We start from the raw sequence: 22113 nt of genomic DNA, 5'->3' as shown, positions 1-22113 counted from the left end.
CATTTAGCTCATCTGGTAGGATCGCATCACTGTGCAGCTCGCGGCTGGCTTTCCCTTTGTAGTCTGTAATAGTTTTCAAGCCCTGCCACATGCGACGAGCGTATGGCGGAGTGATTTCTGCATAGCGCAACTTTAAGGGTAGCTTTAGTGTTTCTTAACTTCTTCCAGTGGGAAGTAATTGGTCAACTATACTTTCAGAGTAGGTTCACTAACTCCTATTACCTAGTAATTCTATGGTTTCCTCATTGTAACTCACCTCTGTTAGTGTGGATGCAGGATTTTGTTCCAGCCAAGCAGTCACACAACTAATATATTCCTCATTGATGAACAGGATTTGATGATTAGTTGAATCAGGTGTCATTGCTTGTTTGGCCTGCTGCCACACTAATTCTTAGCCCTCTGCAGAGAAGACTGGCACTGTTCTCACAGCTAGCTGATACAGGACAATGCTGACACCTAGTGGTCATAAACATAACTACACTCTTCAAAACCAAGAGACAAAATGGAGCCTGCTCTTCGAACAATCGTTTCCAATGCAATACTTCCTTCAGTTTCTTCTTCCTTCCCTCTTTTTATTTATTTAGTCAAAGGTATCACTTGGTAGATTTATGTCAGAGGTAGTCATGATAGAAATGTGTTGAGCCTGCGACCCAGGCTTTTCTGTGTCTATACAGTGCCGTAGAGCATTTTCCCTAACAGAGCAGCTGTGAGGAGAAATGTGGTTAACATTAAACACTGTCGGGCCTAGTCGTGGACTAAACAGCATGATCAATGGAGAATCCAGGAGTAGTATTAATGTGTTTCCTGCTGGACTGGTCAGAAGCTAGTTCCACAACAGAACTAAAACAGAACTGCAACAGCCTTCACACATAATAAAAACTAAACATTAAGACCCAACTACACCGGGGGATGTAATAATGACAACAGCCTTCACACATAATAAAAACTAAACATTAAGACCCAACTACACCGGGGACGTAATAATGACAACAGCCTTCACACATAATAAAAACTAAACATTAAGACCCAACTACACCGGGGATGTAATAATGACAACAGCCTTCACACATAATAAAAACTAAACATTAAGACCCAACTACACCGGGGACGTAATAATGACAACAGCCTTCACACATAATAAAAACTAAACATTAAGACCCAACTACACCGGGGGATGTAATAATGACAACAGCCTTCACACATAATAAAAACTAAACATTAAGACCCAACTACACCGGGGGATGTAATAATGACAACAGCCTTCACACATAATAAAAACTAAACATTAAGACCCAACTACACCGGGGACGTAATAATGACAACAGCCTTCACACATAATAAAAACTAAACATTAAGACCCAACTACACCGGGGGGTGTAATAATGACAACAGCCTTCACACATAATAAAAACTAAACATTAAGACCCAACTACACCGGGGATGTAATAATGACAACAGCCTTCACACATAATAAAAACTAAACATTAAGACCCAACTACACCGGGGATGTAATAATGACAACAGCCTTCACACATAATAAAAACTAAACATTAAGACCCAACTACACCGGGGACGTAATAATGACAACAGCCTTCACACATAATAAAAACTAAACATTAAGACCCAACTACACCGGGGATGTAATAATGACAACAGCCTTCACACATAATAAAAACTAAACATTAAGACCCAACTACACCGGGGACGTAATAATGACAACAGCCTTCACACATAATAAAAACTAAACATTAAGACCCAACTACACCGGGGACGTAATAATGACAACAGCCTTCACACATAATAAAAACTAAACATTAAGACCCAACTACACCGGGGACGTAATAATGACAACAGCCTTTTGAGGAAGATCCACAGGACTTGTTTTATTGGATAATTCCAGAACATCAGAGGGACAGACAGACACGTCAGAGAACTGCTCATCTAAAAAAAAACATGTGTTTAGAAAACCAGCAAGATGGAGAGCTGTCACACACTACTGCTGTGGTCGCCTAGGAGACACGCATGTCACTGTTACAGGGTCGCCTAGGAGACACGCATGTCACTGTTACAGGGTCGCCTAGGAGACACACGCATGTCACTGTTACAGGGTCGCCTAGGAGACACGCATGTCACTGTTACAGGGTCGCCTAGGAGACACACGCATGTCACTGTTACAGGGTCGCCTAGGAGACACACGCATGTCAATCTGTCCAGAATGTTTCTCATGATCCTCTTCCTCTTTCTTATTGGACAACACACTTAGAACATGTTTCATGTAAAAACAGGAACATTTAGACAAAGCAAGGGAACGTCAGGGAGAACCGTTAATAAACCAGGACTAAGGTAGAACCCTAGGAGACTGTGGAGGAGGGGGGCACAGGAACACAACTCACTATGGGACGGGACACGCTTTGCTTCCTACACAATCATGAAATGCTGTTTAATTAAAAAAGATTTTAGTGTGTTCCTCTTGCCTGCAGACACTTTGTTGATATGACCACTGCAGATCTGTATTGTATTACTCAGCTTTGCTTTGTGCTAAAAATCTGTACGGATAGTAGATAGTATACTTATAAAATCACTGATAAAAATATTCCTCTGTTAACAATATGCCTTGGAGGGGGACCACGAACACTGGGGCAGGCTGGGGGTTGGGGTCAGGGGTCGGCAGTGTTGCTACTCAGACTTGGCTTCCTCCTTCTCCGCCTCGGGAGCATCGTCCATCTGCAGGGTCAGAGGTTAGAGGTCAGTAGAACAACCTGACATTCCTGTTGGTAGTTTCTCATCCTAAAACAGGAGCTCATCTCTGCCATCAAGCTGACCAATGTCTTCTAATGTCCCTTTATGACCAGCCTCATGTCCTCTACAGTCCAGGACGTCTTTCTAGTTCCTCCTACTAGTGTACATAAGCAATAAGGCCCGAGGGGGTGTGATATACGGCCAATATACCACGGCTAAGGGCTGTGCATCGCGTAGTGCCTGGACACAGCCCTTAGCCGTGGTATATTGGCCATATGCCACAAACCCCCGAGGTAACTTACTGCTATTAGAAACTGGTTACCACCGTAATTAGAGTAAAAATATATGTTCTCATACCCATGGTATAGGTCTGATATACCACGGATGTCAGCCAATCAGCATTGAAAAGGTCAAAACACCCTGTTTATAAAGAAGTGTATAGTATAGTAATGTATAGTATAGTAATGTATAGTATAGTAATGTATAGTATAGTAATGTATAGTAATGTATAGCATAGTAGTGCATAGTATAGTAATGTATAGCATAGTAGTGTATAGTATAGTAATGTATAGTATAGTAGTGTATAGTATAGTATAATAGTGTATAGTATAGCAATGTATAGTATAGTAGTGTATAGCAGCGTGTAGTATAGTAATGTATAGTATAGTAGTGTATAGTATAGTAGTGTATAGTATAGTAATGTATAGTATAGTAATGTATAGCATAGTAGTGTATAGTATAGTAATGTATAGCAGCGTGTAGTATAGTAATGTATAGTATAGTAATGTATAGCATAGTCGTGTATAGTATAGTAATGTATAGCATAGTAATGTATAGTATAGTAATGTATAGTATAGTAGTGTATAGTAGTGTATAGTATAGTAATGTATAGTATAGTAATGTATAGTATAGTAATGTATAGCATAGTAGTGTATAGTATAGTAGTGTATAGCAGCGTGTAGTATAGTAATGTATAGTATAGTAATGTATAGCATAGTAGTGTATAGTATAGTAATGTATAGCATAGTAATGTATAGTATAGTAATGTATAGTATAGTAGTCTATAGTATAGTAGTGTATAGTATAGTAATGTATAGTATAGTAGTGTATAGCAGCGTGTAGTATAGTAATGTATAGTATAGTAGTGTATAGTATAGTAGTGTATAGTATAGTAATGTATAGTATAGTAGTGTATAGTATAGTAGTGTATAGTAGAGTAGTGTATAGTATAGTAGTGTATAGTATAGTAATGTATAGTATAGTAGTGTATAGCAGCGTGTAGTATAGTAATGTATAGTATAGTAGTGTATAGTATAGTAATGTATAGTATAGTAGTGTATAGTATAGTAATGTATAGTATAGTAGTGTATAGTATAGTAATGTATAGTAGTGTATAGCAGCGTGTAGTATAGTAGTGAATAGAATATATGTGTATAGTAGTGTATAGTATAGTAGTGTATAGTATAGCAGTGTATAGTATAGTAATGTATAGTATAGTAGTGTATAGCAGTGTGTAGTATAGTAGTGAATAGAATATACGTGTATAGTAGTGTATAGTATAGTAGTGTATAGTATAGTAGTGTATAGTATAGTAGTGTATAGTATAGTAGTGTATAGTAGTGTAGTGTATAGTATAGTAGTGTATAGTATAGTAATGTATAGTATAGTAGTGTATAGTATAGTAATGTATAGTATAGTAGTGTATAGTATAGTAATGTATAGTAGTGTATAGTATAGTAATGTATAGTATAGTAGTGTATAGTAGTGTAGTGTATAGTATAGTAGTGTATAGTAGTGTAGTGTATAGTATAGTAGTGTAGTGTATAGTATAGTAGTGTATAGCATAGTACTGTATAGTATAGTAATGTATAGTATAGTAGTGTATAGTATAGTAGTGTATAGTATAGTAATGTATAGTATAGTAGTGTATAGTATAGTAGTGTATAGTATAGTAATGTATAGTATAGTAATGTATAGTATAGCAGTGTATAGTATAGTAATGTATAGTATAGTAGTGTATAGCAGCGTGTAGTATAGTAATGTATAGTATAGTAGTGTATAGTATAGTAATGCATAGTATAGTAGTGTATAGTATAGTAATGTATAGTATAGTAGTGTATAGTATAGTAATGTATAGTAGTGTATAGCAGCGTGTAGTATAGTAGTGAATAGAATATACGTGTATAGTAGTGTATAGTATAGTAGTGTATAGTATAGCAGTGTATAGTATAGTAATGTATAGTATAGTAGTGTATAGCAGCGTGTAGTATAGTAGTGAATAGAATATACGTGTATAGTATAGTATAGTATAGTAGTGTATAGTATAGTAGTGTATAGTAGTGTAGTGTATAGTATAGTAGTGTATCGTATAGTAATGTATAGTATAGTAGTGTATAGTATAGTATAGTAATGTATAGTATAGTAATGTATAGTAGTGTATAGTATAGTAATGTATAGTTTAGTAATGTATAGTAGTGTATAGTAATGTAGTGTATAGTATAGTAGTGTATAGTAGTGTAGTGTATAGTATAGTAGTGTATAGTAGTGTAGTGTATAGTATAGTAGTGTATAGCATAGTACTGTATAGTATAGTACTGTATAGTATAGTAATGTATAGTATAGTAGTGTATAGTATAGTAGTGTATAGTATAGTAATGTATAGTATAGTAGTGTATAGTATAGTAATGTATAGTATAGTAATGTATAGTATAGTAATATATAGTATAGTAATGTATAGTATAGTAATGTATAGCAGCGTGTAGTATAGTAATGTATAATATAGTGGTGTGTAGTATAGTAGTGTATAGTACAGTAGTGTATAGTATAGTAGTGTATTGTATAGTAGTGTATAGTATAGTAGTGTATAGTATAGTAGTGTATAGCAGCGTGTAGTATAGTAGTGTATAGTATAGTAGTGTATAGTATAGTAGTGTATAGTATAGTAGTGTATAGCAGCGTGTAGTATAGTAGTGTATAGTAGTGAATAGAATATACGTGTATAGTAGTGTATAGAAGTGTATAGTAATGTATAGTATAGTAATGTATAGTAGTGTAGTGTATAATATAGTGGTGTGTAGTATAGTAGTGTATAATATAGTGGTGTGTAGTATAGTAGTGTATAGTACAGTAGTGTATAGTATAGTAGTGTATAGTAGTGTAGTGTATAATATAGTAGTGTATAGTAGTGTAGTGTATAATATAGTGGTGTGTAGTATAGTAGTGTATAGTATAGTAGTGTAGTGTATAGTAGTGTATAGTAGTGTACAGTACAGTAGTGTATAGTATAGTAGTGTATAGTAGTGTATAGTATAATAGTGTATAGTATAGTAGTGTATAGTAGTGTATAGTATAATAGTGTATAGTAGTGTATAGTACAGTAGTGTATAGTATAGTGGTGTATAGTATAGTAGTGTATAGTAGTGTAGTGTATAGTACAGTAGTGTACAGTATAGTAGTGTATAGTAGTGTAGTGTATAATATAGTGGTGTATAGTAGTGTATAGTACAGTAGTGTATAGTAGTGTAGTGTATAATATAGTGGTGTATAGTATAGTAGTGTATAGTACAGTAGTGTATAGTATAGTAGTGTATAGTATAATAGTGTATAGTAGTGTATAGTACAGTAGTGTATAGTATAGTAGTGTATAGTAGTGTATAGTATAATAGTGTATAGTAGTGTATAGTACAGTAGTGTATAATATAGTAGTGTATAGTATAATAGTGTATAGTAGTGTATAGTATAGTAGTGTATAATATAGTGGTGTGTAGTATAGTAGTGTATAGTACAGTAGTGTATAGTATAGTAGTGTATAGTAGTGTAGTGTATAATATAGTAGTGTATAGTATAGTAGTGTATAGTACAGTAGTGTATAGTATAGTAGTGTATAGTATAATAGTGTATAGTAGTGTAGTGTATAATATAGTGGTGTATAGTATAGTAGTGTATAGTAGTGTAGTGTATAATATAGTGGTGTGTAGTATAGTAGTGTATAGTACAGTAGTGTACAGTATGGTAGTGTATAGTATTGTAGTGTATAATATAGTGGTGTATAGTACAGTAGTGTATAGTATAGTAGTGTATAGTACAGTAGTGTATAATAGTATATAATACAGTAGTATATAGTAGTGTATAGTATAGTAGTGTATAGTTTAGCAGTGCATATAAGTGTAAAGTATAGTAGTGTACAGTATAGTAGTGTATAGTAGTGTATAGTATAGTACTGTAGTGTATAGTTTAGTAGTGTATATAAGTGTACAGTATAGCTGTGTATAGTATACAGTACAGTATAGTAGTGAATAGTATAGATGTGTATAGTATACAGTAGCGTATAGTAGCGTATAGTTTATTAGTGTATAATAGTGTATATAGTAGTGTAAATTAGTGTATAGTATTGTAGTGTATAGTATAGTACTGTATAGTAGTGTATAGTTTAGTAGTGTATATAAGTATACAGTATAGGTGTGTATAGTATAGTAGTGTACAGTATAGTACTGTATAGTAGTGTATATGAGTATACAGTATAGTTGTGTATAGTATAGTAGTGTACAGTATAGTAGTGTACAGTATAGTAGTGAATAGTATATGTGTGTATAGTATACAGTAGCGTATAGTTTATTAGTGTATAATAGTGTATATAGTAGTGTAAATTAGTGTATAGTATAGTAGTGTATAGTATGGTATAGTAGTGTATAGTATAGTAGTGTATAGTAGTGTACATTATAGAAGTGTAGAGTACAGTATAGTAAAGTACAGTATAATAGTGTATAGTACAGTAGTGTATAGTAGTGTACAGTATAGAAGTGTATAGTAGAGTACAGCATAGTAGTGTATAGTATAGTAGTGTACAGCACAGTAGTGCATAGTATAGTAGTGAATAGTATATGTGTGTATAGTATACAGTAGCGTATAGTTTATTCGTGTATAATAGTGTATATAGTAGTGTAAATTAGTGTATAGTATAGTAGTGTACAGTATAGTAGTGTACAGTATAGTAGTGAATAGTATATGTGTGTATAGTATACAGTAGGGTATAGTTTATTCGTGTATAATAGTGTATATAGTAGTGTAAATTAGTGTATAGTATAGTAGTGTACAGTAGCGTATAGGAAAGAAGTGTATAGTAGTGTACATTATAGAAGTGTAGAGTACAGCATAGTAGTGCATAGTATATTAGTGTATAGTACAGTAGTGTATAGTAGTGTATGGTATAGTAGTGTATAGTATAGCAGTGTATAGTATAGTAGAGTATAGTAGTGTATAGTATAGTAGTGCGTAGTACAGTAGTGTACAGTAGTGTACAGTATAGAAGTGTATAGTAGAGTAGTGTATAGTATAGTAGTGCATAGTACAGTAGTGTATAGCATAGTAGTGTATAGTATAGTAGTGTACAGTATAGTAGTACATATCATAGTAGTGTATAGTATATTAGTGTGTAGTATAGTAGTGTATAGTATAGTAGTGTACAGTATAGTAGTACATATCATAGTAGTGTATAGTATATTAGTGTATAGTATATTAGTGTATCGTGTAGTGGTGTATAGTATAGTCGTGTATAGTATAGTAGTGTATAGCAGTGTATAGTAGTGTATAGTATAGTAGTGTATAGTATAGTAGTGCATAGTAGTGTATAGTAGTGTATAGTACAGTATAGTAGTGTATAGTAGTGTATAGTATAGTAGTGTATAGTGTACAGTAGAGTAATACATAGAGCAGTAGTGTATAGTATATAGTATAGTCGTATATAGTACAGTAGTGTACAGTATAGTAGTGTACAGCAGTGTATAGTATAGTAGTGTATAGTATAGTAGTGCATAGTAGTGTATAGTAGTGTATAGTATAGTAGTGTACAGTATAGTAGTGTATAGTAGTGTATAGTAGTGTACAGTATAGTAGTGTATAGTGTACAGTAGAGTAATACATAGAGCAGTAGTGTATAGTATATAGTATAGTCGTATATAGTACAGTAGAGTACAGTATAGTAGTGTATAGTGTACAGTAGAGTAATACATAGAGCAGTAGTGTATAGTATATAGTATAGTCGTATATAGTACAGTAGTGTACAGTATAGTAGTGTACAGCAGTGTATAGTAGTGTATAGTATAGTAGTGTATAGTATAGTAGTGCATAGTAGTGTATAGTAGTGTATAGTACAGTATAGTAGTGTATAGTAGTGTATAGTATAGTAGTGTACAGTATAGTAGTGTACAGTATAGTCGTGTATAGTAGTGTATAGTAGTGTACAGTATAGTAGTGTACAGTATAGTAGTGTATAGTATAGTAGTGTACAGTATAGTAGTGTATAGTGTACAGTAGAGTAATACATAGAGCAGTAGTGTATAGTATATAGTATAGTCGTATATAGTACAGTAGAGTATAGTACATAGTATAGTCGTATATAGTACAGTAGTGTATAGTATAGTATGGTAGTGCACAGTATAGTAGTGTACAGTATAGTAGTGTATAGTAGTGTATAGTATAGTCGTATATAGTACAGTAGAGTACAGTATAGTAGTGTACAGTATAGTAGTGTATAGTGTACAGTAGAGTAATACATAGAGCAGTAGTGTATAGTATATAGTATAGTCGTATATAGTACAGTAGAGTACAGTATAGTAGTGTATAGTGTACAGTAGAGTAATACATAGAGCAGTAGTGTATAGTATATAGTATAGTCGTATATAGTACAGTAGAGTATAGTATATAGTATAGTCGTATATAGTACAGTAGTGTACAGTATACAGCACCAGTCAAACGTTGACACACCTGCTCATTCCAGGGTTTCTATATTTGTATTATTTTCTACATTGTAGAATAATAGTGAAGACATCAAAACTATGAAATAACACATGAAATCATGTACTAAACCCCAAAAAACATTTGATATTTGAGATTCTTCAAAGTAGCCACCCTTTGCCTTGATGACAGCACAGTCTGGAATGCATTTGAATGAACAGGTGTGCCTTGTTGAAAGTTCATTTGTGGATTTTTTTCCCTTCTTGATGTGTTTGAGCCAATCAGCATGGAACGCCGTTTGCGTCTTTACACGTCAAATAAGCTTTTAATTTGACACTTCCCAATAACACAATTATTTTCTAGAATGTTGTGTGCTTAATGTGCACGTGCCACCATTACAATCACTGAATGGGAAAACGCCCTTGTGAGCATTTGAAATGAGATCAGGATCAAACATGTTTGCTAATATCTTTGATACAGATGTTATCAGCAACTTCTGGGGTACCTAGCTAGCACCAATACAACCAGCCTGAAAACAATGACCAGTAGAAACTGCAGTCATTTTCATTATTCTTAACAATGATTTATGAATCCTTGTGAGTAAGTATTAACTAGGTTGCCACTTGTTGTTCGCCTATTGAAATAACTAGCTAACCAGCTACTTAATCCTGTTGCCCAAAACTAACGTTATAAACAGCCAGCTAGCTTCATCTGGCTACAATGGCTTTACCGGACTGGGTTATGTGTTGTGAAGCTAGCCACAATAAGGAATAGCCACAATAGTAGACTTTGCTGTTCGCCTTCAAAATAAAAGTTTATCTTTGAAAGTGATGCAGAAGGTTACAATTGGTGGAATCGTACCGTATTTATACTAGATCATGTTAAACAAGGTTGGTGTTGGAATGTGGAGCAATGAAATGGGGTATCAGTCTACTCGGTGACACCCACAGAACACAATTGTGAAGAGTTTACGCAAATATTAGCGTCATAGCTCTTATTGCGGGACTTTGACTGTGGGAAATCCCCTCCGCAGTCAGACTATTGTGCGTATTGACATTGGTACAGCCTTACCTAACGATTGGGGATGATCAATGAAATGGGGTATCAGTCTACTCTGTACCCAGGTGGTTATTTTCCCCAAAGTCCTCCTCAAGCGTTATCAGGCTCCAAAACATCCAGGTCGTATTGTTTTTCTCCTGGAAGAGTGCTCAATACACGTAGTGGGTTGACTGATACAACAAACGTGGCTCAATACACAGTGGTTTCAGAGTCGAGGCTAATGTTCTCTGGGTGTCACTGAGTAGACTGATACCCCATGTCATTGATCCACAATCCATAGGTAATGTTCTCTGGGTGTCACTGAGCAGACTGATACCCCATGTCATTGATCCACAATCCATAGGTAATGCTGTACAGTGAAATAAAGATGCCCCCTAAACTATAATACATCCAGTGGGATTTCAACAGATTTGTCAAATTATTGTCTTTTGTTGAATTTATATAAGAACATTCCCAACCTCGTTTAGCATGATCTATTCCATTATGTCATCATTCCACTATTTGTATTATTTGCATAACTTTCATTGAGAGACGTTTATTTTGAAATTAAACCGCAAATCGCACTATTGTGGGTAATCCGTATTGTGGCTAGCTTCACATTAGGTGGGTCTGACCACCATTAGTCAAATAAGAACTGTCTTATAAATTAGGTGTATTTTGGATGATGACACTTAGCTAGCTAACTACAGATGTCGTTTTGCTATGTTTTTGGGGAAGAACATTGTTTGCATCCATCAGCAAGCTAGCTTTTAATAACCAGCACTGTCCAGAGCTTGGGGAAATGTGTCTGCGCTCGTGCGGCAGCGGAAGGTGCGCGAGACAAATCTGTACTATCATCATAGCATACGTATTGGTGAATCATTGTGACATATGAAATACGAGTGAGTGTAATCAATGTGTAATAACTACGTCAAAAATGTATGAACACGTTACATTATTGTGACGTGTAGTCATATCAGGTCCTGATTGGTCAACAAGCTTATTTGACACGTCAAATAGTGTTATTTGAAGTGTATATTCTTTGACACGCAAAGACCCAAACGGCGTTAGATAAATCATTTGTGTTGTGACAAGGTAGGGGTGGTATGCAGAAGATATCTGGTAAAATATCAAGTTCATCTTATGGCAAGAACAGCTCAAATAAGCAAAGAGAAACGACAGTCCATCATTACTTTAAGACGGGGTGGGCAAACTTTTTGGCTTGAGGGCCACATCGGGATTTTGAAAGTTAACGGAAGGGACGCATTTTTTAGGGGACCAATTGTTTGTTAATATCAATATGCGGGAGCCTCCCGAGTGGTGCAGTGGTTTAAGGCACTACATCGCAGTGCTTGAGGCATCACTACAGACCCGGGTTTGATCTCAGGCTGTGTCACAGCTAGCCGTGACTGGGAGACCCATGAGGCGGCGAAAACTTGGCCCAACGTTGTCCGGGTTAGGCAGGCCGAGATTTCCTTGTCCCATCGAACTCTAGCTCCTACTGTGGTGGGCCAGGCGCATGCACACTGACACGGTCGCCAGGTGTACGGTGTTTCCCACCGACACATTGGTGCGGCTGGCTTTCGGGTTAAGCGGGCATTGTGTCAAGAAGCAGTGCGGCTGGGTCGTGTTTCGGAGGACGCATGGCTCTTGACCTTCGCCTCTCCCGAGTCCGTACGGGAGTTGCAGCAATGGGACAAGATTAACTACCAATTGGATACCATGAAAAATAAATGTTTTAAGTCTCGCGGGCCGGATTGAAGTGCCCGGCGGGACGTTCTTTGCTTTAAGACATGAAGGTCAGTCAATCCGGGAAATTTCAGAAAGTTGAAAGTTTCTTCAGGTGCAGTCGCAAAAACCATTAAGCGCTATGATGAAACTGGCTCTCATGAGGACCGCCACAGGAAAGGAAGACCCATAGTTACCTCTGCTGCAGAGGATAAGTTCATTAGAGTTACCAGCCTCAGAAAATGCAGCCCAAATAAATGCTTCACAGAGTTTAAGTAACAGACACATCTCAACATCAACTGTTCAGAGGAGACTGTGTGAATCAGGCCTTCATGGTCAAATTGCTGCAAAGAAACCACTACTAAAGGACACCAATGAGAAGAAGAGACTTGCTTGGGGCAAGAAACACAAGCAATGGACATTAGACCGGTGGAAATCTGTCCTTCGGTCTGATGAGTCCAAATTTGAGATTTTTGGTTCTAACCGCCGTGTCTTTGTGAGACGCAGAGGAGTTGAACGGATGATCTCCGCATGTCTGGTTCCCACCATGAAGCATGGAGGTGGAGGTGTGATAGTGCTTTGCTGGTGACACTGTCTGTGATTTATTTAGAATTCAAGGCACACTTAACCAGCATGGCTACCACAGCATTCTGCAGTGATACGCCATCCCATCTGGTTTGGGCTTAGTGCGACTATCATTTGTTTTTCAACAGGACTATGAGCCAACACACCTCCGGGCTATTTGACCAAGAAGGAGAGTGACGGAGTGCTGCATCACATGACCTGGCCTCCACAGTCACCCAACCTCAACCCAAATGCGATGGTTTGCGATGAGTTGGACCACAGAAGGTGGCTACTTAGAAGAATCTAAAATCTATCTTGATTTGTTTAAAACTTTTTGGGTTACTACATTATTCCATGTGTCATTTCATAGTTTTGATGTCTTCGGTATGATTCTACAATGTAGAAAATAATAAAAATAAAGAAAAACCCTTGAATGAGTAGGTGTCCAAACTTTAGTACAGTGGTGTACAGTACAGTATAGTAGTGTACAGTATATAGTACAGTAGTGTACAGTACAGTATAGTAGTGTACAGTATATAGTACAGTAGTGTACAGTATAGTAGTGTACAGTATATAGTACAGTAGTGTACAGTATAGTAGTGTACAGTATATAGTACAGTAGTGTACAGTATAGTAGTGTACAGTATATAGTACAGTAGTGTACAGTATAGTAGTGTACAGTATATAGTACAGTAGTGTACAGTACAGTATGGTAGTGTACAGTACAGTATAGCAGTGTACAGTATATAGTACAGTAGTGTACAGTATAGTAGTGTACAGTATATAGTACAGTAGTGTACAGTACAGTATGGTAGTGTACAGTATATAGTACAGCGGTGTCCAGTATAGTAATGTATATTACCTGGTTGGTCTTGGCGTCTCCGTTCTCAGAGTGGTTCTCCTCAGCGGCCTCTGCGTTCTCCTTCGCTGCTGCCTTCTTAGTTTTCTTCTCCTCCTTCTTGTCGTTCACAGCCTTCTCTTTCTGGATGGGGGGGGGTGACAGACATTATCCTTAACGTTATCCTCATCTATACTGGGCTCCCGAGTGGCACAGCGGTCTAAGGTACTGTATCTCAGTGCTTGAGGTGTCACTACAGACCCTGGTTCGATTCTAGGCTGTATCACAACTGGCCGTGATTGGGAGACCCATAGGGCGGCGCGTAATTGGTCCAGCGTTGTCCGGGTTTGGCCGGGGTAGGTCGTATTGTAAATAAGAAATTGTTCTCAACTGACTTGCCTAGTTAAACAAAGGTTACACTTAAAAATGTGAAAAAGATATACTATATGCCTGCTCTTTCTAGAGAGTGGGTTTATAGTTCTGTTTTTTCGTGATGCTTCTGGGGTTTGTAGTTCTGTAATGTGATTGCTCTGGGGTTTGTAGTTCTGTAATGTGATTGCTCTGGGGTTTGTAGTTCTGTAATGTGATTGCTCTGGGGTTTGTAGTTCTGTAATGTGATTGCTCTGGGGTTTGTAGTTCTGTAATGTGATTGCTCTGGGGTTTGTAGTTCTGTAATGTGATTGCTCTAGAGTTTTATACTGAACAAAAATATAAACACAACAAGTAAAGTGTTGGTCACATGTTTCATGAGCTAAAATGAAAGATCCTAGAAATGTTCCATAGACACAAAAAGCTTATTTCTCTCAAAACAGCATGATAATTACACAGGTGAGCCTTGTGCTGGTGACAATAAAAGGCCACCTTTTTATTTTGGTCACACAACAATGCCACAGATGTCTCAAGTTGAGGGAGCGTGCAGACTCCAGGAATGTCCAACAGAGTTGTTGCCAGAGAATTGAATGAGAATTTCTCTACCATAAGCCGCCTCCAAAGTCACTTTAGAGAATTTGGCAGTACGCCCAACCGGCCTCACAACCGCAGACCACATGTAACCACACCAGCCCAGGACCTCCACATCCGGCTTCTTCACCTGTGGGATCATCTGAGGAGTGGAAGGGGGGTGCTGAGGAGTATTTCTGTCTGTAATAAAGACCTTTTTGGGGGAAAAACTAATTCTGATTGGCTGGGCCTGACTCCCGAGTGGGTGGACCTAGCTCCCAAGTGGGTGGGCTTATGCTCTCCCAGGCCCACCCACGGCTGAGCCACTGCCCAGTCATGTGAAATCAATAGATTAGGGCATAATTAATTTATTTCAATTGACTGATTTCCTTCGATGAACTGTAACTGTAAAATCTTTGAAATTGTTGCATGTTGTGTTTATATTTTGGTTCAGTCTATTATGTGCAACCCTGGGGTTTGTAGTTCTGTTGTGTGATTGCTCTAGTGTTTGTAGTTCTATTATAGTTCTATTATGTGCAACCCTGGGGTTTGTAGTTCTGTTGTGTGATTGCTCCAGCATTTGTAGTTCTATTATAGTTATATTATGTGCAACCCTGGGGTTTGTAGTTCTGTTGTGTGATTGCTCTAGCGTTTGTAGCTCTATTATAGTTCTATTATGTGCAACCCTGGGGTTTGTAGTTCTGTTCTCTTACCTTTGCTGGTTTCTCCTTCTTGGCCTTGGGTTCAGTCTTGGCTGGGGCTGGTTTCTGGAGAGAGAACAAACATCAGTCTCATGTGTTCTACAACCACTGATCATTCCTAGTTCTACTGACCAATAGGAGCTAGGGCTTCAAATCTACTGACCAATAGGAGCTAGGGCGTCACATCTACTGACCAATAGGAGCTAGGGCTTCAGATTTACTGACCAATAGGAGCTAGGGCTTCAGATCTACTGACCAATAGGAGCTAGGGCTTCAGTGGGACTTTACTGAGAGTTATAAACTGGTTCAGAGTTCTGTAACATGTAATAAATGTGGAATTATCTGGTTTATAGATGATAAGCGTAGTGTATGATGCTTTTAGAAGGGGTTATATGTAATACACGTGGAATTAGCAGCCATGTCAAATCAAATTGTATTCGTCATATGCGCCGAATACAACAGACCTTACAGTGAAATGCTTACTTACAAGCCTTTAACCAACAATGCTTTAAGTTAAGAAAGAATTGAAAATAAAAAGTAACAAATAATTCAACAGCAGCAGTAAAATAACAATAGCGAGGCTATATACAGGGGGTACCGGTACAGAGTCAATGTGCGGTGGTACACGTTAGTGAGGTTAGTTGAGGAAATTGAGTTAATATGTACATTTAGGTAGAGTTAAGGTGATTATGCATTGATAATTAACAGAGAGTAGCAGCAGCGTAAAAGAGGGGTCTAGGTAGCCCTTTGATTAGCTGTTCAGGAGTCTTATGGCTTGAAGCTGTTAAGAAGCCTTTTGGAACTAGACTTGGCGCTCCGGTACTGCTTGCCGTGCGGTAGCAGAGAGAACAATCTATGACTGGGGTGACGAGTCTTTGAACGTTTTGGGGCCTTCCTCTGACACCGCCTGGTATAGAGGTCCTGGATGGCAGGAAGCTTGGCCCCAGTGATGTACTGGGCCGTACGTACTACCCTCTGTAGTGCCTTGCGGTCGGAAGCCGAGCAGTTGCCATACCAGGCAGTGATGCAACCAGTCAGGATGCGCTCGATGGTGCAGCTATAGAACCTTTTGAGGGTCTGAGGACCCATGCCAAATCTTTTCAGTCTCCTGATGGGAAATAGGTTTTGTCGTGCCCTCTTCATGACTGTCTTAGTGTTTTTTGGACCATGATAGTTTGTTAGTGATGTGGACACCAAGGAAAATGAAGCTCTCAATCTGCTCCACAGCAGCCCCATCGTGGACTCCTTTTCCTGTAGTCCACAATCATCTCCTTTGTCTTGCTCACATTGAGGGAGCAAGACAAAGGACGTACCATACGATCAGGTCTGGTCCCTATAGGCTATCTCGTCGTTGTCGGTTATCAGGCCTACCACTGTTGTGTTATCGGCAAACTTAATGATGTTGTGTGTTGGAGTCGTGCCTGGCCATGCAGTCATGAGTGAACAGGGAGTACAGGAGGGGACTGAGCACGCATCCCTGGGGAGCTCCAGTGTTGAGGATCAGCGTGGCGGATGTGTTGTTACCTACCCTCACCACCTGGGAGTGGCCCGTCAGGAAGTCCAGGATTCAGTTACAGAGGGAGGTGTTTAGTCCCAGGATCCTTAGCTTAGTGATGGGCTTTGAGGTCACTATGGTGTTGAATGCTGAGCTGTAGTCAATGAACAGCATTCTCACATAGGTGTTCCTTTTGTCCAGGTGGGAAAGGGCAGTGTGGAGTGCAATAGAGTTAGCATCATTTTGTGGATCTGTTGGCGCGGTATGCAAATTGGAGTGGGTCTAGGGTTTCTGGGATAATGGTGTTGATGTGAGCCATGACCAGCCTTTCAAAGCCCTTCATGGCTACAGATGTGAGTACTACGGGTCGCTAGTCATTTAGGCAGGTTACCTTTGTGTTCTTGGGCACCGGGACTATGGTGGTCTGCTTGAAACATGTTGGTATTACAGACTCAGTCAGGGAGAGGTTGAAAATGTCAATGAAGACACTTGCCAGTTGGTCAGCGCATGCTCACAGTACACGTCCTGGTAATCCGTCTGGCCTTGCGGCCTTGTGAATGTTGACCTGTTTAAAGCTCTTACATCGGCTGCGGATGCGAGTACGTACGGTCACTGTGGGGACGACGTCGTCGATGCACTTATTGATGAAGCCAGTGACTGATGTGGTGTACTCCTCAATGCCATTGGATGAATTCCAGAACATATTCCAGTCTGTACTAGCAAAACAGTCCTGTAGTTTAGCATCTGCTTCATCTGACCACTTTTTATTGACTGAGTCACTGGTGCTTCCTGTTTTTTACTTGTCAGCAGGAAGATAGAATTATGATCAGATTAGCCAAACGGAGGGCTTTGTACGCGTCTCTGTGTGTGGAGTAAAGGTGGTCCAGAGTTTTTTCCCCTCTGGTTGCACATTTAACATGCTGGTAGAAATGAGATAAAACAGATTTGAGTTTCCCTGCATTAAAGTCCCCGGCCACTAGGAGCGCCGCCTCTGGATAAGCCTTTTCCTGTTTGCTTATGGCCCTATACAGATCATAAAGCAGGTCTACAGTGATACTGTGGTTTAGTGACTGTAGCAGAGATTATAACAGTTTAGTAAAATGGATATTAGCTGGTTGTAGCTGAGTTTGGTTTATATTGATAGATGTTATGAAATTATAAATGTGTAATACCAGGGTGTAGTATAGCATCAGGTTATAAAGGTTATAAGCTAGTACATGGCTTATAGATGCATAATAAGGTATCTATCAGTATAAAATATCCTGGTGTATAGTTATAAAACATGTGTAATTCCCTGGTATATAGTTATAATACATGTGTAATTCCCTGGTATATATAGAGACAATACATGTGTAATTCCCTGGTATATATAGAGACAATACATGTGTAATTCCCTGGTATATATAGAGACAATACATGTGTAATTCCCTGGTATATATAGAGACAATACATGTGTAATTCCCTGGTATATATAGAGACAATACATGTGTAATTCCCTGGTATATATAGAGACAATACATGTGTAATTCCCTGGTATATATAGAGACAAAACATGTGTAATTCCCTGGTATATATAGAGACAAAACATGTGTAATTCCCTGGTATAGAGACAATACATGTGTAATTCCCTGGTATAGAGACAAAACATGTGTAATTACCTGGTATATATAGAGACAATACATGTGTAATTACCTGGTATATATAGAGACAATACATGTGTAATTCCCTGGTATATATAGAGACAATACATGTGTAATTCCCTGGTATATATAGAGACAATACATGTGTAATTCCCTGGTATATATAGAGACAATACATGTGTAATTCCCTGGTATATATAGAGACAATACATGTGTAATTCCCTGGTATATATAGAGACAATACATGTGTAATTCCCTGGTATATATAGAGACAATACATGTGTAATTCCCTGGTATATATAGAGACAAAACATGTGTAATTCCCTGGTATATATAGAGACAATACATGTGTAATTCCCTGGTATATATAGAGACAATACATGTGTAATACCCTGGTATATATAGAGACAATACATGTGTAATACCCTGGTATATATAGAGACAATACATGTGTAATTCCCTGGTATATATAGAGACAAAACATGTGTAATTCCCTGGTATATATAGAGACAAAACATGTGTAATTCCCTGGTATATATAGAGACAAAACATGTGTAATTCCCTGGTATATATAGAGACAAAACATGTGTAATTACCTGGTATATATAGAGACAATACATGTGCAATTCCCTGGTATATATAGAGACAATACATGTGTAATTCCCTGATATAGAGACAATACATGTGTAATTCCCTGGTATATATAGAGACAATACATGTGTAATTCCCTGGTATATATAGAGACAAAACATGTGTAATTCCCTGGTATATATAGAGACAATAGATGTGTAATTCCCTGGTATATATAGAGACAATACATGTGTAATTCCCTGGTATATATAGAGACAATACATGTGTAATTCCCTGGTATAGAGACAATACATGTGTAATTCCCTGGTATAGAGACAATACATGTGTAATTCCCTGATATAGAGACAATACATGTGTAATTCCCTGGTATATATAGAGACAATACATGTGTAATTCCCTGGTATAGAGACAATACATGTGTAATACCCTGGTATATATAGAGACAGTACATGTGTAATTCCCTGGTATATATAGAGACAATACATGTGTAATTCCCTGGTATATATAGAGACAATACATGTGTAATTCCCTGGTATATATAGAGACAAGTGTATAGGTTATATGATGCGTCATAAGGTAGTGTATAGGTTATATGATGCGTCATAAGGTAGTGTATAGGTTATATGATGCGTCATAAGGCAGTGTATAGGTTATATGATGCGTCATAAGGTAGTGTATAGGTTATATGATGCGTCATAAGGTAGTGTATAGGTTATATGATGCGTCATAAGGTAGTGTACAGGTTATATGATGCGTCATAAGGTAGTGTATAGGTTATATGATGCGTCATAAGGTAGTGTACAGGTTATATGATGCGTCATAAGGTAGTGTATAGGTTATATGATGCTTCATAAGGTAGTGTATAGGTTATATGATGCGTCATAAGGTAGTGTACAGGTTATATGATGCGTCATAAGGTAGTGTATAGGTTATATGATGCGTCATAAGGTAGTGTATAGGTTATATGATGCTTCATAAGGTAGTGTACAGGTTATATGATGCGTCATAAGGTAGTGTACAGGTTATATGATGCGTCATAAGGTAGTGTATAGGTTATATGACGCGTCATAAGGTAGTGTACAGGTTATATGATGCGTCATAAGGTAGTGTACAGGTTATATGATGCGTCATAAGGTAGTGTATAGGTTATATGATGCGTCATAAGGTAGTGTACAGGTTATATGATGCGTCATAAGGTAGTGTATAGGTTATATGATGCGTCATAAGGTAGTGTACAGGTTATATGATGCGTCATAAGGTAGTGTACAGGTTATATGATGCGTCATAAGGTAGTGTATAGGTTATATGATGCGTCATAAGGCAGTGTATAGGTTATATGATGCGTCATAAGGTAGTGTACAGGTTATATGATGCTTCATAAGGTAGTGTATAGGTTATATGATGCGTCATAAGGTAGTGTATAGGTTATATGATGCGTCATAAGGTAGTGTATAGGTTATATGATGCGTCATAAGGTAGTGTACAGGTTATATGATGCGTCATAAGGCAGTGTATAGGTTATATGATGCGTCATAAGGCAGTGTATAGGTTATATGATGCGTCATAAGGCAGTGTATAGGTTATATGATGCGTCATAAGGTAGTGTACAGGTTATATGATGCGTCATAAGGTAGTGTATAATGTCTCTATCATAGCTGGTCTCACCGCTGATAACCGGGCGGATCTCCTCTGGGGCTGCAACAGGAAGAGGAAACATGTCACCACAGGAAACACACACACTGTCAGAGATCAACTATGATGAAACTGAGCTGACAATACGAGTTCATTTATTGAATAGTAATTATAGGGGATGAGTTGTAGTCGAGGATCTCGGTCTCACCTCCTCCTTGGTGTCCCCAGCGGCTCCCTGCTGAGGACAAACACAAACAACGACAAATAAACAACTTTATCACAACAACAACACTTTATTGTCCTTTATAAGAGCAGGCAACAGTCTACGGTAGCTCAAATTACATATTTCTTCACTGTCAGGGAAGACCCCAGATAACTTTTCAATTTCAAGAAAAAAGTAAAAATGTCATAGATAATGTTAAAATAAACGTGTTTTTAGACCCATTAGATTGAAGTGTAATGTAATATTTGAGTTTTGTTAACAGTTTATATGTTTTGGGAGCAGTAACAGTGAAAGTTGGGGTCCTAAAGTATCTGTCTCTCTTTCTCCACTCTCTCCATCTCTCTCTTCTTTCTATGAGCTCAGGCAGGATTTGAAAACTCGCGCGGGACGGGATAAGCAAGAGGGAGGAGCAGAGTTACGCCTCCGCAGCGCCGCCCGCCGGTAGAGACACGACACTGCAGCCACCTGGGACTATGAACAAAGAGAAAAAATATACATTTATATCGAAATACGACGACGATTGCATCTTTTAACGATCAGAATTGAAACTAGAGATACGAACGAGAATTCTCGGGGCCATTTTGCGCGGATTGAGGGGAAAATGTCTGTAACTGAAGCGTTTCTGTTCGGTAGGTCGAAGAAGAGAGGAAGACTTGGGCTGCAAAGCATGGCTGCTGGTTGTGCTTTAACTACATGGAGACAGAGAGCGACTTCTGGCTTCCCAAAGGACAGCGACTGCCGGGGGGAAAGCAGCCTTTTAAGCCCACAAGCAATCAGAAAAATATTCATTTAAAACACACAAAAAAATACATATTATTTTTAGAAAATACCCTCCAAATAAATACCGTAAATTCTCAAAAGAAATAGGTTTATAATTAACTAATCGTTGGAGAAGGGATGGCTCTCTACATTCATTTGCACGCTATCAATAGCTACCTGGTTTTCTTATTTCACAATCCTCTCTAAATAGTCCCCAAACTACGTACCTTTCTCTTGGGCATGTTGTATTCTTGGCGATTCTCTTTCAGATGGAACTATAAAGTGTTTAGCTAGCTAGCTGTTGTGAGTTGGGTGCATGTGAAGCCAAGTGTCTGCTGCTGCGTGGTCCGTGTAGTAAACACACAGGAACAGCCACCAGACTGGCTGAATGGGGGGAGGGGTGCGGCTAAACGCATGATTGATGTGCTCTCCGCCAATTACGGAGCGCTATTCGCAGCTGCAGAACACGGAGAATTTGGGAACCGGTGATGTTC

The 22113-nt window shown here is 38.1% G+C and overlaps 1 protein-coding gene across 2 annotated transcripts; it reads right to left on the bottom strand.

Moving 5' to 3' along the window:
* Positions 1-1856: 1856 nt before the first annotated feature.
* LOC139581798 (non-histone chromosomal protein HMG-14A-like) lies at positions 1857-22002 on the bottom strand. 2 transcript variants are annotated; one of them, XM_071411976.1, is made up of 6 exons: positions 21847-22002; positions 20846-20875; positions 20671-20700; positions 15292-15345; positions 13664-13783; positions 1857-2724 (listed from the first exon to the last, which is right to left on the bottom strand). In XM_071411976.1, the coding sequence occupies exons 1-6, from the start codon at positions 21859-21861 to the stop codon at positions 2677-2679; spliced, it is 297 nt and encodes a 98-aa protein (XP_071268077.1). In that variant the 5' UTR covers positions 21862-22002; the 3' UTR covers positions 1857-2676. The 2 variants fall into 2 exon arrangements, with proteins under 2 accessions (XP_071268077.1, XP_071268078.1); XM_071411977.1 differs by having other exon boundaries at positions 20846-20872; positions 21847-22001.
* Positions 22003-22113: the final 111 nt, after the last annotated feature.

Source organism: Salvelinus alpinus, chromosome 7 (genome assembly GCF_045679555.1).
Source record: "Salvelinus alpinus chromosome 7, SLU_Salpinus.1, whole genome shotgun sequence".
Taxonomy (NCBI): domain Eukaryota; kingdom Metazoa; phylum Chordata; class Actinopteri; order Salmoniformes; family Salmonidae; genus Salvelinus; species Salvelinus alpinus.
The sequence above is the reverse complement of the archived record's forward strand: the minus strand, read 5'-3'. Positions and strand labels throughout refer to the sequence as shown.